Source organism: Phalangium opilio, unplaced genomic scaffold (genome assembly GCF_054372755.1).
Source record: "Phalangium opilio isolate 3A_F unplaced genomic scaffold, DU_Popi_V2 ptg000217l_1, whole genome shotgun sequence".
Classification (NCBI taxonomy): Eukaryota; Metazoa; Arthropoda; class Arachnida; order Opiliones; family Phalangiidae; genus Phalangium; species Phalangium opilio.
Genome location: NW_028324218.1, coordinates 6,080,288 through 6,096,926, shown reverse-complemented (window position 1 = coordinate 6,096,926; position 16,639 = coordinate 6,080,288). Strand labels below are relative to the sequence as shown.

General features: G+C 38.6%; 1 protein-coding gene across 2 annotated transcripts in view; it reads left to right on the top strand.

Annotated features, from left to right (window-relative positions):
- The window catches only part of LOC149615924 (uncharacterized), a 100,442-nt gene that overhangs the window by 78,490 nt on the left and 5,313 nt on the right, over positions 1-16,639 (top strand). For both annotated transcript variants that reach the window (XM_089857364.1, XM_089857365.1), the window contains exons 4-5: positions 14,291-14,415; positions 15,280-15,347. In XM_089857364.1, coding sequence (XP_089713490.1) covers positions 14,291-14,415; positions 15,280-15,347 — 193 coding nt within the window. The remainder of the gene's footprint in view (positions 1-14,290; positions 14,416-15,279; positions 15,348-16,639) is intronic.

The following is a 16,639-nucleotide window of genomic DNA, read 5'->3' as shown; positions in this document are numbered from 1 at the left end:
GCTGGGTACGCAATTATTCCTATTAGTTGTATGTATTCTTGTATTATGTTTGCATTTAATTCTCATTACATACGGTAATATAAATCTAAAACTCAAAAGATAGATAATGAAACGTTCCCTAGCTAAAGTCATTAAGTTTAATATAAATACAATATTAAAATGACATAAGTACGCATAGAATATCTATGCAAATTTAAGTTTTTTAAGAATGTAAGTTGTATAATATTACAGAATGGATTTAATTTTTCCCCCATAGGAACGCCGTGATACTAAAAATGGGCGTTGTTTCCGTGATATACCGATATTAGCCGAAAGTATTTTAAAATGAACAAACTTTACACGAGAAGGGTTGAACCTTTTGGCGAGAAAATATACCAAACACGAAGTTTAAAAGAAAAGAAAAAAAACGTAGTTTGAAATTTCATAGAACTTTTCCATTAACTGCTTATTTTTGTCAGGGATAGATTTAATTTTAGAAGTAGGAATGGAGAGCGGTTAGTATTTACTTCAGTCCGACTATTAGACCACCCAGTATAGAGCCCCTCCCTCCAACACGTAACGAAAAGTTTAAATGATCTTATTGGCTGCTCACTTAAACTACGTTTTGATGACGTTGCTGACGGGGACGGCGAAAAATACGGAATTCCTTTTTACCTCTGTCGCTATGACCCACCCGCCTCTTCTTTCATACCCCCCTCCCTTCGTCCCGTGAAAAGGGGATCCGGGACTTTGACGCGCGCCCACATTACTCTGTTCTCCATTCCTACTTCTAAAATTAAATCTAAACCTGTTCGAAATACAAACTCGCAGTAGGTTAAGTCGGTCTATGAGATGGCTACCTGACCCCTGACCCCCATTGAACCAAAGCTAAGCTTAACCCAAACAAATACCTAAGCTAACACGCTATAAATAAAATGGTACCGTAATTACTCGTCTAAATAGGTGGATTTTGTGCTAAGACTGTGCTAAGACTGGGCTAATCATTGCAAGATTTTATGTCTGGTTATGATGTGAGTCTGTTATTTTTCTATATGGTTTATGTCCAGGGTCTTTAGACCTTAGGGAGGCATGATTTGTCGCGGAGGAATTGGATAAAAGGTCTGCCGTGACGAATTGACTCCATTTCCGGTTGAGTTCATGTGCGTGCCTTGTACCATAAACCGGAAACGACAATCACGTGATGAATTCTATTACCTTTGATTGACTGACAGACGGACCCTTTTTTTGCCTTTTCTGATTTTAACCACCATATTTTTTTTTTGATCATTGCTTACCCTATCATTTGAAAAGTAGGATACCTTATTTTTGTGTAAATTTTATAATATCTTAAATCGGGAATGCATACAAGTACTAGGAATGATTGTGTCCAAATATATCCTGTTTTAATTTCTATGCATGTTTTGCGGGCTGGGCTTGAGAACTTAATACGCTTCACGATCATAATTCTGGTGTCGTCTTTCTACCTGCGATTTTATTGGTTATTTGGTAGTAACTAGAGAGTAACTAGGTGCGCTAGTCGCAAGGTGCAACGTGCAGGGGTGATATATTATAAATTCCTTTTGGTAAAATTCATCATATATAATGATTAGTCTAGTTATATCTTCCCACAAAATCCGTTGGGTAGAATAGATACGTTGAGTGAAAATAACTGGATACACAATGCAATGATTCCTGTTAGGGCTGTATGCAATCCTGCTTAACTATTTTAACTAGTACTTAAATTAAATATTGGCACCCCTCTTATCAAATGTAACAAACCAAAATGTAACGTTTTATTATGATTATGAAGCGATTAGTAGCTAGCTACAATACGCAAATACATACATATAACCCATCTGTTAAATGGGACCCTTGCGTCAAGCCATTAACATTAACACCGTCGCCCTGCCATGGCTTGCTTCATTCACCACACCTATAAATGTTGAAACCCTGCAAGCGTCAAGCAAGCAAGCTATAGCTATAAAGTCGTTGCTATTAAAAATCCCTAATCAAGACTGGCATTTTTCGATCAATGACTACGAAATTTGTATGTACCCTACCATCGTTGCTCTCAAAATACGCAACAAATGGCACCGGCACGCACGACGGGAATTTTCCAGGGATATTTTTATAACATTACGGTGCGTTCAGTGGGTACTTGTTTCAGATACCCATAAATTGAAATGGGGTTGTTGTTAAAAGTATTGACTGACAATGGAATAATTAATTTCCATCAAAGGCAATTAGAAATAATAATTTATTTAAGTAATTTGTGCTCAATTATGTTTTCAATCCGTGACCATATTGTAAAATGGCGGCCAAAATATGAAAATCCATCCGTACAGCCTTACTTTTCAGTTTCTACTTTCTAATTTGCAGGGTGCCCAACAGTCCTATAGAGTCCTATATTTTTAAACGTGTTCCAAATAGCCAATAGTCTGCTACTACGAACTTTCTCGTGACGTCGCTTCCTCCTATCTCTTATCTGGGTTTTGGCAACCATATTGGAACGGAAGTCGTCAGCTCAGGCTATACAATATGGACGTCATGTTCACGTAGCTCCTCCCCTTTCACAATGAGCCCAGCTGTCCTATAATTCCTATGAAATCTTATATTTTTGAACTTGTCCTATTCCTATAATTTCATGAAAGGTCCATCCTTGACTGGGCTCCTGCTGAATTTGCTATTGATTTTAATTTCCAAAATTTGAAGTACTTCCTAATCCTAAATGAATTCTGTTTCCTATTTTTCTTTCCGATTTATATTCAATTAAAAAATAAATAATAATATGCAAATCAAAGAAAGGTTTTACATCAAATTCTGTACTTCTTCTAATAGGGTTATAGCAAAATTTAAATATGGCAAATAGCTTATATGCGGACACGTAGCAAGCTCTTTCGGAGGGGGAAGTGGAAGTAGAATTGTTTCCGCACTGATACGTCACAAAGGGATATTTCCACCATCGATCTACGGACTGCATCCCCCGTGTTCAACTTAACTTACTTAATGGATTCAAGCCATAATGTGGTGGTATTAAAAAGCACCCATTTGCTGGCTTTTCCACCTTCCCCTAACATTCATTCATTAACGAAATTAGGGTTGCCGGATCTCCCCGCTTTTTGCACATTAAAATCTCCACCCCCTAACTACGCGTGGATTTTTAACCCTCCTAACTAAGGGGGACACACACGTAGTGTTACTGCGCTTGGTGGATACCGCCTGCAAGCCTTATCTCTTGGTACAGCTGTTTTCAAGCATATTTTATCTGTTGTATAGTGTTTTCTAGGCTCGAAGGGGGTTGGTTATGGATTTTTTTTCCTTCTAAAACAAAATGGAATAATATATTACGTATTTGTTGCGCGTTATAAAAATTTGCGGTGGTTTTTAGGTTAGGTTTACGAAGTTAGCGTAGATTTCGCGAGAAAGTTTCAATTTTATTGGATTTTCTTTATCTAATATCGTGGTATGTAATTTGTTTTAAATATAATCGAGATCTACTCGAAATTTCCTTTAATTTGATATATTACATGCCGTAATTGGCGTAATTTAAACTATTGACCACTAGGGGCGCTTATTATCGCCACCAGGAGCGGGTACATCGCTTAAGCTTAATTTTAATTAAACCCAGGCTTGTTTGTACTCATTTTAAAGCTTAAGTTAAGCTGGAATTAATGACGGCATTTAAAATTAAATATAACCTACTTCCAGCAGGCTACGTTGCAATTTATGCAATAGCAGCTTATTTATTTCAATTCATTTTAAGGCAAAGCTCAATAATTCCAAATAAACCTTGCGAATAGCGAATAAAACTGGGTCCAAAGTAGGTTCCCTTGTATCTTTGTTACATTTCTTGGGTGGGTTGGATCATGGCATATGGAGCAGCTAGCTAGTTAGGCCTTGAAAACTTCCGCTAGAGGGCTTCGGGAAGAGGGATGGATATAAATATCGGCCAAAGTTGGTTGGCGTACGAGCGCTTGCGCTACAACCTTATGGTGGACAAGAACGGGAAAGCCCTTGAAGCTTTTGGATCAATAAAGTTTCCATCCAACAATCCCGGGCCGAAACATTTCTTCTTTATTCCATCCTTGGATCAGGATGAAGGTTACGATCATTTCCAACGAAAGGGGGCGCTACTATCTAAAAATAGAAGATTATCATCCCATTCTTTCACGTCTTCGTTTGTCTTCTTCAATGAAATTGTTTCACAGATTTTGTAGTTTGTATACGACCTTTTGAGAAATTAGACCTTAAATTATATACATCCGTAATTCCATATGTGGTTGTTATATATTTAGATTCATGTTTGTTCCGGGCTGCCGGGCACGAAAATCAATAGGTTTTAATTATGTTTTCATTAAAAGGGTTATTAATAGAGATTGTTGTTTGAATATTTAGTTTGCTGGCATTAATTAAGATTGCTTAAGGACTTTGTTGTGGTGGGATTTGTAGAGAACTTCAATTTGCCTTTGTGGAAAATCTGATTTAAATAGTATATAAACCAAGAAGCGATATCTAATTTACTAGGGAGAATTAAGGTATAAATTCGCCATATTTCTAGCTTTATCTCCAGTCCAAACGTAGACGTGTCCGGAGTTAATCCCCACCGCCTCTAAATTACAACTGCAGCATCTCATTGGTTCTTGAAAACTCAAGTCTGCGCGACGCGAATGACGAAAATTACAGTCATATTTTCCGACTGAGGAGAGGCGAAATAGCCCGGCCTCATTTTACGTCCCCCTTGTATTTTAAAAAGGGGGCCTGGGACTATGGCGCGCGAATACTTGGGCATCTTAAACCTTCTCCCTAATAAACTAGATATCACTTCTTGATATAACATAATATTTGTTGACTCAAGCTATGTTAAGACTAAATGAATTTGACTTACTTGAATTCGATTTCTGTTTCTAAGTATTAGTAATCGGCGATGTTTATAATTTAAATTATTCTGGAATTAAGTGAATTTGTTTTTGGTTATTTGGTACGAAGCTACGGCCAGCTCCAATAGGGTGAACTTAGCAAGTTGGCCGTGGAATACAACCACGCTCAACACTAATATTTCTAACTTTGTTGGAATGACAATACTCTGGACGATGTACGCAAACTTCCATGGGTACCATCACGACGCATATTTAACTATAACAGTCACATACGTCCCAACCCCACACAAAGTCCTAAATATTTAATGGGCCCTGTTATATAATATATACATTAAGGCCCCTTCAGACTGTCAGACTAGTCCAAAATCTTACATTCATGTCGGTGAAGTCGTTTTGCTTGGTTACTTAGACACCTGATAACGACTACATAAAAGATTCGTGTTCAGGTTTATTTGGAAAACTAGTTTTCAGTTTCAGTTTCGTCGGGTGCAGTGTCGAGATGGCACCACTGAGTTCGTTTGTGTCTTTTCTTTAGTCATAGCCCACTCGATCATGCCTTACTGACGCGTGATTAAGTGAGCGTTACACTTTAGCAGACGTTATTATGAAAACTTTAGGATTCTTTGCGCTGTATTTGTCATTCTGTGTTCTTCTGCGCCACCTCGTTAACGCCTTTTCCATAGTCATAGCCCACTCGATCGTACCTTACTGGTGCGTGATTAAGTGAGCCTTTAGCAGACGATATTATGAAAACTTTTACGATTCTTGGCGCTGTATTTGTCATTCTGTGTTCGTCTATTTTACCACTGAGCTCGTTAGCGCCTTTTCCGTAGTCATAGCCCACTCGATCATACCTTACAGACGCGTGATTAAGTTAGTCTTACCCAATACCCTATAGCAGACGATATATGAAAACTTTCACGATTTTTGTTGCCATATTTGTCATTCTATGTTCGTCTATTTTAGTATTCAAAAGTCTTGGTTAAAAAAAATCACCATAAACGCGATTCGTCTTAAGTCGTCTGCTCTCACGTGACGTATGAACAGAGAGGGATATGAACGTACCGACGGGAACGTAACATTTTATTTTCGTCTGAGTGGGCCTTTAGAGTAGTAACAAAGAATGTTTTCGTGCCATCACAGCTACGAGACACCTGGATTCTAGATTTTCTTCGCCGCCTTCTCCCAACGTGGTCACATGGACATAAAATTTTAGTGATTCTAGCACCCTATAAATATAAAAGTAGAAAAATCTTTTTCCCCCATCCATACAGGCCGACAAATGTCAGACTGTTATATATTTCCCGCGAGTACGGTGGGGTGACGTAGAGAAAGCCTCTTCCCAACTTTTCTTAAATGTAACCACATTACAGATAAGTCTTCTATGTCCTCTTGAAATTAGTTTGAAAGATTCAAAGTTGCATCTTTGAAGTGGTTTGCGTGCACCCCGATCTTGGAAAAAGGGAATTTCACTCTGGTGCTTTTATATTTTACCATTTTACGTGTCTGAAAATGTAGCTAGTCTGTTGGGCCGAAGTGTATTATTACTATATGAAGGGAAGTGTTCAAGAATGTTATTTATATCAGCGTAAGTTTGTAATATATGTTACATAAGTATGATTTGCAATACGATTCGTAATGCTACTGAGAGACTTACAGCAACTCGAGATAACTAGTTCGAGAAGGAGAACGACGAAAGCGAGAATTCAATTGAAGTCCTACACTCGGTGGTTAATTTTGTAGTTAAGACTTCCATCTAGGTCCTATTTAGTCTGCATTACTAAGCCCCCTTTGATAGCGCCTCAACAGGCGTCGCTTTACCTCGAATCCATGACGTTTCGACTACGTCACTTCATGACAAGCTCTCAGTAACCAGTGACAAGCTTATGGAAAAGTCATGGAATTTTAAAATGGGCCGAAAAGTCAGTTGCTAAAATATCTCAGGTTGAACCACCAAGTTCAAAATCGTGACGTTTTAAAAACCGTTTTGGCGAGATCACGTTTTACCAGACACCAAAATCCTGTCACAGCAATGTTCAAAAATGCCTATTTTGTTTTGTTATATTTAAAACAATAACAATCGGGCCTAAAAAGTCAGGGAAAATCTTAGAAAACGTTCAGGGAAAATCTTAGAAAACGTTCAGGGAAAATCTTAGAAAACGTTCAGGGAAAATCTTAGAAAACGTTCAGGGAAAACCTGGAAAAGCCAGGAAATTTGAATCATAAAATATCGTCACAACCCATCCCTGAAACATGAACAACCTCGTTTTATTAAATAAATACTACTTGAACTTAGCAGAGAGCACTTCCCCCAAAAACAAATGATACACTTCTATTAGGTACAGTTTCCTACACCTGAAAGATGAGTGCAGTGCATATATTGGCCTCTTCTCCCCCCCCCCTTACCAACCAAGAAATGTTAGCTAAGAAAGCGGTATAACATAGGCCTAGCGGGGAAAGAAAATCAGGATCTTAATGCTTTCAGGTACTCCTAAAAATTGGTTGTATAAGCATTCTTAAAAAGTGCTTGGTGTGTCTGCGTGCAATCCCCAACTGTCTATCGTATGGATGGTCCATCCATGGGTGGGTTTTAAGCGGAATGTGAATGCGATAATGGAAATGGAAGTGTTATTACTCTACTTTGCCATCTCGAATCGTATATTTTTTGATAGGTTGTATATTTCGATATAAAAAAACCGAAAACCAAATCAACCCAAATGTAATGTAGGCCTGTATATATATTTTTTCTACAATTTTGATTTGGGGCTTCTTTTGGGCAGGGATAGATTTAATTTTTGAAGTAGGAATGGAGAACAGAGTAATCTGGGCGCGCGTCAAAGTCCCGGACCCCCTTCCACGGGACGGGGGGGGGAGGGGATGAAAGAAGAGGCGGGTCATAGCGACAGAGGTAGAAAGGAATTACGTATTTTTCGCCGTCCCCGTCAGCAACGTCATCAAAACGTAGTTTAAGTGAGCAGCCAATAAGATAATTTAAACTTTTCGTTACGTGTTGCAGGGAGGGGATCTATACTGGGCTATGAGTCGGACTGAGGAAAATACTAACCGTTCTCCATTCCTACTTCTAAAATTAATCTATCCCTGTTTTGGGTTTGCAAGCTTGAGCTTTAATATATCGATTTGTAATTGACAGAAATGAATTATTATTGTCAAGTACTTTAAATCGAGTACTTGTAAGACGTACTTACCTTTACTTTAATGATAAGTATGAGCATAAGTTTGTAATATACATTCCATAAGTATGATATGCACTACCTATGCACTTCGTAATGCTACTGAGAGACTTACAGCAGCTCGAGATAACTAGTTCGAGAAGGAGAACGACGGAAGCGAGAATTCAATTGAAGTCCTAACTACACTCGGTGGTGGTTAATTAATTTTGGAACTAGGACCTATTCCATCTAGGTCCTATTTAGTCTGCATTACTAAGCCCCCTTTGACAGCAGCGCCCCACTCACCAGGCCTCCCTCCTCTAATCTATGACCTCACTCACTTCAAAATTACAAGCCTTTCAGTTTGTCATGACCTGATATTAACAAACTTATGGTAGGAAAATATCTTATGAACTTCTGCTTTTACTAATAAAAGTGCCAATCAGTGAAAATGACTCTGATGAAAAACGTTGAAAATTCCAGGAAATATGAAATCTGTGGCGACCCTGAAACCTGAAGTTAAAGTTTCTAAAGTGTATACTTAATTTTATAGACATATTTTCTCGAGTTACATCTGTTCTACAATATACCCATCTAACTCTTAATAGTTAGTTATAGACAAGAAACGTCTCTATTATTATTATCATAGTTAACATCTTAATTGTTTCATCATAGTCACTATCATCTGTCTTTACTTCCGCTGTTTCTCGAGAAATTGTTATAATAACAATAATGATAATACAAAAAAGAAACCGTTTTAGAATTTTGATAGGTCCTCGTGACTCGACTTGTCAAAAGTGAAACGTTAACGCTTTTTCTAAAAAAAGTTGATTAATACTTCAATCACGAGATAACTAACAGCTTGTGGCCCTATCTAAAGTTAGTAGGTGGAAACAAGAAGCCATATCTAGTTTAATAGGGAGAAGTTATAAGATGCCTAGTTTAATAGGGAGAAGTTATAAGATGCCTAAGTATTCGCGCGGGCCATAGTCCTGCAGTCCCCTCTTTCAAAATACAAGGGAGGGGGGACGTAAAAGGAGGCCCCGGGCTATTTCGCTGCCTCTCCTCAGTCGGAAAATATGAGTGTAATTTTCCTTGTCATTCGCGTCGCGCTGACGTGCACGAGTTTTCAAGAACCAATGAGATCATTGCTGGTTGTAATTTAGAGGTGGGGATTAACTCCGGACACGTCTACGTTTGGACTGGAGATAAAGCTGGAGATGTGGTGGATTTATACCTTTTCCCTAATAAACTAGATATAGCTTCTTGGTTAAAATTTAAGCTGCCAAGTACAAATTACAGTTTGAAATAAGTTTATTCTTAACAATGAAGGTAAATCAGTATTAATCAAATTGATATCCTTATAAACCTCTCTCTTATTATTAAAATCCTTTCTCGAAAACCCTTCCTAATTAATTTATTTAATTAAATATTCCTCTACTTAGTTTAATCAGGAACTAAAGAGGATCTGACTAAGAAGGTACACAGATATTATTATAAAATTATAAATAAATAATAATAGAAATTATACAATCACAACAACAACCAGATGTGAAACTTAGATCTCGGTATATATTTTCTAAAAAATGTACATTTTGATTTTAGTACATAGCTTTGATTAAATAAAATCATAAGTTTATAAGATATGTTCGTACCGTAAGTTTGTTAAATTAATATCTGGTCATGACAAACTGAAAGGCTTGTAATTTTGAAGTGAGTGAGGTAGGTCATAGATTCGAGGAGGTAAAGTGAGGGAGGCCTGGTGAGTGAGTGAGGTGGCGCTGCTGTCAAAGGGGGCTTAGTAATACAGACTAAATAGGACCTAGATGGAATTAGGTCCTAGCTGCAAAATTAATTAACCACCACCGAGTGTACTTAGGACTTCAATTGAATTCGCTTCCGATGTTCTCCTTCTCGAACTAGTTATCTCGAGCTGCTGTGAGTCTCTCAGTAGCATTACGAATCGTATAGGTACTGTCATACTTATGGAAGGAACATATCACTTATAAACTTATGATAAAATATATTTTTTGGTATTCATGTTACGTATGACCCCGCCCCTAAGGGCTAAGGCAGACATGGTTTAGTAGTAAACAAGAATATAAAACCATTTTACGAGGTAAGACCTTGGGGGACGAAACCATGTTAAGATTTGAGAACCATAGGAAACTCAAAATAAATTGCAAACCACATACATACATGCATTCTCTCTATTATGAAACGTGAAATCAACGTAGCTTTAGATTAAAACCAAAGGCAGGGTTAGCCCTAGTTTCCCTATAATCATATATTCAAGGTGCAGTGATTATGTAATGTAATGTAATAAATGCACCTATCCCTGTTTTTAAAATCGTAAAAAATAACAGTATACAATGGCTATAAAATTCCGTTTTTGTGAATAAAACCATAAAAAAGCGGTTTAACTTTAGAAATAAAACACTATAAAGTGATATATTATCACAATATTATTTACTCCCAAAGTATAGGAAGCTAAAACAGAAATTTTACCAGATTGTACAAAAACAATTTGACGGATGGAGCCTCCATTTGCGCCAGCGGGAACACGTGCAATAGTGCGCGTTCCTCATTGGTCAATTGATTTTTAAACTAATTTGGGTATAAATCCCATAATATTATTTAAATAGCAGACGATATTTCTGATTTGCAACTTTAATAACACGTAAAATGTCTCTGTAATTCACAAACAGTTTGATAGATCTAGCCTCCATTTGCTCATGCGCGAACAAGTGCTGTAATGCACGTCCCTCATTGGTCAATTGATTTTTAAACGAAATCCCGAAATATAGAGCTATTTCAGAGGGGGTAATGGCTACGTCACCAATGCTATTTGCCCATAGAGAAAACCCTCACAAAATGTCCGCCCTACACTCAAAGGCAGGCCCAATTTTCGTAGCAGACGAAATTTTTCCCCCACTGAAATAGCTCTATTATTGAAATAGCAGACGATATTTCTGATTGGCATCTTGCACAGAAAGAAGTCTTAAGTATTTCACAAACTGTTTGATAGATGGATGGAGCCTCCATTTGCGCCAGCGTGAACACGTGCAATAATGCAAGTTTCTCATTGGCCAATTGATTTTTAAACGAACTTAAGTTTAAATAGCAGACGATATTTCTGATTATCAACTTGCATACGCTAAGAAAAAGTCTCAGTATTTCAAACATTTCCCAAAAACAGAACGGAAAATCTCGTTGTACATAGTCCAGAACCCATTTTTATTTTTTCTTGTTTTGTATCTAATCTTATCAACAAGAAAACAAACAAACGCATCGCAAAACGCGTGATCAAACACTCTAGAAACGCGCCTTAAATGTTGAAATATTATACGACAAAAAAGTGTAGGAGATCTTTAAATGTAAAGACCACCCAAAAATACTCAGTCAACCGTCATAAATTAAACAGTTTTTTTCTAGGCCTAGTCCTACTTACTACCTTTAAAAACCTCAGAGAAAAAAATCTTTTGGGAGATTCCAAAAACATAGGGGAAAATAGGCCTAGCGCCATCTGTTAGCAGTTAAACTTGTAAACATAGTATGTAGCCCCAACAAGAGGGTGTTTCTTATCATACTGTCAAAATGAATTGGCTCTGCAACGAAAGCCGTAACGCCCAAGAAACCGTATTAGGTTTCTTAGCCTACTTAGTTTGACTTGTACTTACTTTTTCTGATACTGGTGTTGTGTATTAAAGTTTTATTTTGGGTCTATATTGAGTGAATCCCCTCTCCATCGTACCCGTATCTGGTCTCCGCTTGAAATCCTAATAAATTGTATTACATATTAGGCCTAGGCCTTGTCTGGTTTTGGTTTGGTCGGTACCAAGGCCCAAGCAAGATTTTAGGGTAGGATTTATCTCGGTTCAAATTCGAAGTGCTTAAGCTGTATGGGATTGCTGGATGGTAGCAGGGTATTCCTACCACGATAGGATTTTCTTGAGTTGGAACAGGCTTTGTATTTTTAGGCTTGAAGGCACAGATATTATAGAATATTGGGAGGGCTTTGTAGCCTTTAAGGATGAGATATTGTAGGAAGTTTGGGTCGTTTTGTAGCCTTGAAGGGGCAGATATTGTAGGAAGTTTGGGTCGTTTTGTAGCCTTGAAGGGGCAGATATTGTAGGAAGTTTGGGTCGTTTTGTAGCCTTGAAGGGGCAGATATTGTAGGAAGTTTGGGCCGTTTTGTAGCCTTGAAGGGGCAGATATTGTAGGAAGTTTGGGACGGTTTTGTAGCCTTGAAGGGGCAGATATTGTAGGAAGTGTGGGACGGTTTTGTAGCCTTGAAGGGGCAGATATTGTAGGAAGTTTGGGACGGTTTTGTAGCCTTGAAGGGGCAGATATTGTAGGAAGTTTGGGACGGTTTTGTAGCCTCGAAGGGGCAGATATTGTAGGAAGTGTGGGACGGTTTTGTAGCCTCGAAGGGGCAGATATTGTAGTAAGTGTGGGACGGTTTTGTAGCCTCGAAGGGGCAGATATTGTAGTAAGTGTGGGCCGTTTTGTAGCCTCGAAGGCGCAGATATTGTAGTAAGTGTGGGCCGTTTTGTAGCCTCGAAGGCGCAGATATTGTAGTAAGTGTGGGCCGTTTTGTAGCCTCGAAGGCGCAGATATTGTAGTAAGTGTGGGCCGTTTTGTAGCCTCGAAGGCGCAGATATTGTAGTAAGTGTGGGCCGTTTAGTAGCCTCGAAGGCGCAGATATTGTGAAATGTTTGGGCCGTTTAGTAGCCTTGAAGGTGCAGATATCGTAAAATGTTTGAACCGTTTCGTAGCCTTGAAGGTGCAGATATCGTAAAATGTTTGAACCGTTTCGTAGCCTTGAAGGTGCAGATATCGTAAAATGTTTGAACCGTTTTGTAGCCTTGAAGGAGCAGATATTATACTGCTGTCATAATTAACCTTGAAGAAAAAATATCATGGAAAAATTGTAACGAATCACTCTGTTAAGAAAACGAACACAACGACAGTCTACAAAAATGTAGCCAGCCATCTTTAATTCATCTCCATTCCAAATATAACATATAGGACTGGGACAACCCCACGCATTCTAACTTTAACCCACAATAGAATCCGGGAATGTTATGAGACAGACAGACACGGTTAAGCCTACTTAGAAGAAGAATATGTAGCAGACACCCCGTCACACGTTCCGTTTTAGTTTTTATTCACAAAAGACTTGACAAATCTATCTCTCATTCCGAAAGTGAGGACACATTCTTTCCTGTTACAAACCTCATCGTTTTTCACTCTCGTAGAAACGAGAGAAACATTGTAAGAAGTATTTTTTTTTCCGTCATAGGCCTACCACCCCACCGAAAGTACCATCTTCTAAGACAGGTGCTGGCGGCTTGCTCCGGTGCAACCCAGGATTAATGAGTTTTAAAAAGAAAAATATATAGAGAGAACTTCTCTGGCCTCGGGGAGGCCCTAAGCCATTCCGCACGAAATAGTTCCCTAACATTAGGCCTAACGTCGCCATGCAGACCTTTAATGATAGTATTGAGCCCTTCCTTAAAAACCCCGAGCCTGGCGAAACCCCTCTACACGGAGCCACACGCATTAACCCACGGCTGAGAACACCGCCGCTCCCTCGGTAATCGTCACGAGCCCAAGGAAAAACTGCCCATCCGACGGTTACTAACAACCCCTTGGGTTGGGAATGGAATCGCCCTATATGGGGGAAGACCATATACATATATATATATATGCCATCACACTTCTCCTTCCTGCCCCCTTACATCTCAGCTGCGTCTCTGACGCTCCGCTCAGGGCGTTAATCTCGTGTGACGTAATCAAAACATTGAAGAAAGAAAAAGAAAGAAACCTTGTTACGCTTTGCTTTGCTTTTCCCTCTCTCAGCTTTTAACTCCTACCACTCAAAGAACTCGCGCGCGCTTACCGCATTTTTGAAATTTGAATTATAAATATAAAACTATTGGCGCCATCTATATTATGTTGATCGAACTAATTTTTCAACGGTTTTCGTTCCAATCTTTTGTCATTTATTTAAATTTTCGATTTGTTATCTATTATTTGAAACGGGAAGTTTGGAAACAACTTACAAGCTGACTGACATGAGGGGAAATTTAGGGTGTAGTTGTGTTCTGTTGATAAGAGTTATTTTAAAATGCGGGTGTTGTCGAATTAGGCTTAGTGTTCTTTGTTCTATTTGTACGAAGATTAACAGGTTAACGTGTTTTAAAATTTTAATAGAAATTGGTAGAGTGACCAATTTTTTTTTTTTATTTATTTTTGCAGTTAAAACCGAAGACTATTTTGACGCGGGAGCCATGGAACACTTACGTCATAATTTGGTGGAAATGGAGCGAAAATGCAGCTTGGACACACTTGGTGCTTCAAGAATAGTCAACTTTCACAGCAATGTACGTTCGAGCGTAATGTACTCTTTGCAAAATCGAGTTTGCATTGGATTAAACTTAAGAAGCTACATTAAACTGATATAATGTCCCATTGAAAACCAAACTTATAAATCCCGATGTAACGACGCGAGGTCAAAGGTTTAAAGTAGCTTCGGAAGGTTATACTAGCATAGGCAGAGTAGGTTGTGGTTTGGTAAGCAGGTTTTAGTTGAGGTATGGTGGTAAGCAGGTTTTTAGTCCGCGGTTTGGTCGAGGTATGGTGGTAAGCAGGTTTTTAGTCCGCGGTTTGGTCGAGATATGGTGGTAAGCAGGTTTTTAGTCCGCGGTTTGGTCGAGATATGGTGGTAAGCAGGTTTTTAGTCCGCGGTTTGGTCGAGATATGGTGGTAAGCAGGTTTTTAGTCCGCGGTTTGGTCGAGGTATGGTGGTAAGCAGGTTTTTAGTCCGCGGTTTGGTCGAGGTATGGTGGTAAGCAGGTTTTTAGTCCGCGGTCTGGTCGAGGTATGGTGGTAAGCAGGTTTTTAGTCCGCGGTTTGGTCGAGGTATGGTGGTAAGCAGGTTTTTAGTCCGCGGTCTGGTCGAGGTATGGTGGTAAGCAGGTTTTTAGTCCGCGGTCTGGTCGAGGTATGGTGGTAAGCAGGTTTTTAGTCAGCGGTTTGGTCGAGGTATGGTGGTAAGCAGGTTTTTAGTCCGCGGTTTGGTCGAGGTATGGTGGTAAGCAGGTTTTTAGTCCGTGGTAAGCAGGTTTTAGTGCGCAAATTAATCTTCAAAGCAAGAACGATTAAAATTAAACTTAAATATTAAACAAAGCCTAAACAAAAAAACTGAACTTTAGTAGCAAAAATTAGAACTCAAGCGATTCTTGCAGGTGATAGCCAGGAGAGTCGAAACATCGGGAAAAGTTAATTTACTTCTGCATTGGACTCCGGAAGATGTGTAAGTTTTAAAGATTAAAATTCGAATTTTGAAAAAAATTCATATTTTTGACGATAGGGGTCAGGTCCAAAACTACTTTTTCTTCTGTCTCTATTATCTTTCTCTCTTTCACACTCTCTACTGTTTCTCAATCTATTATTTTGAATTTCTTGCTATAAAACTCCCTGCTCCCTGCGAAGCTAACGCGGCGTTGTTTAGTAGCGCCATCTATGAGGGAAGTATTCTTAAGTTCCTTCAGCACATGCATCTTTGCGTAATATTTGTAAGTACAACGATTGCCAAAGGGTAAGTTGTAACTAAAACCATTAAACACAGATGGACTCTAAACCCTTGTTCTTCTAAAGGCATCGCCTGGTGTCGCCCCTAGCGGGAGAGTCCCGAAACTTTTCCACTCATAGATCGTGTTAAAACTATGGTTTGTGTCAAAAACTTTTTAATAGAGGTCCACGCGCCGTATCTCCATTGTGTTTAATGGTGTTAGGTTGTAACAACCATGAACATACCAAAATTGGTATGCTTCCGATGGCTGTGAAATCTAGTGATTTGTGCAAATTGTACTTAACTCAACAACGAACGATATAATATGCAATTGCTGTTTCGACTTTTGAACTGTGATAAAAAACAATATTTCTACTGTGTTTAGAATACTATAGACATCTCTCGGACGAGTTTTTCAAAATAGTAGTATATTTTAAAGTACGATTTTAATTGAGTCTGACACGGTCAGTATATTTCCTTGGTTATTTTGAGCCAGTGTGAAACGATTTTTTGACTCCGGTTCTTCTTTAAGCAGCGATAAACAAGTCAAAGTTTGTTTTTAAAATGTTGAGTGACGCCGTAAGACCTAATTCCATACTTAGCCGTTATTGCAAAAGTACTAACTGTGCCGTGGCCATCTTGTTTTATTTTTGGTTGAAACTTTCGTGAAGTTAAACCCGCAAACTGAAATTATTCTTAGATATATTTTTAAGCAGTACATTAATAATAAATTTCAATTCGTATTGACAGTAAATTGGGGAAAGTATTATATTATCCTAGCTGACCGTTTTTACTTTTCCGCGTTTCGGGGCAGCAAAAGTTATAGCTTGGATCTTTATGGTAGGCTGGCAGGCTGTTTTACTCAACATCGGTTGTGCGCTGATGGGTATACAATACCATAGGCCGGTCTTAGTTTCAGGATTATTTTATTTCTTGTTTTAGTAGTACTGCTATCAATGCGCGAAATAATATAGCAAACCTTTCCTGTAGTAAGGTCGGACTCTAGTATTGGGTTAATTATTTTCAATTCAGTT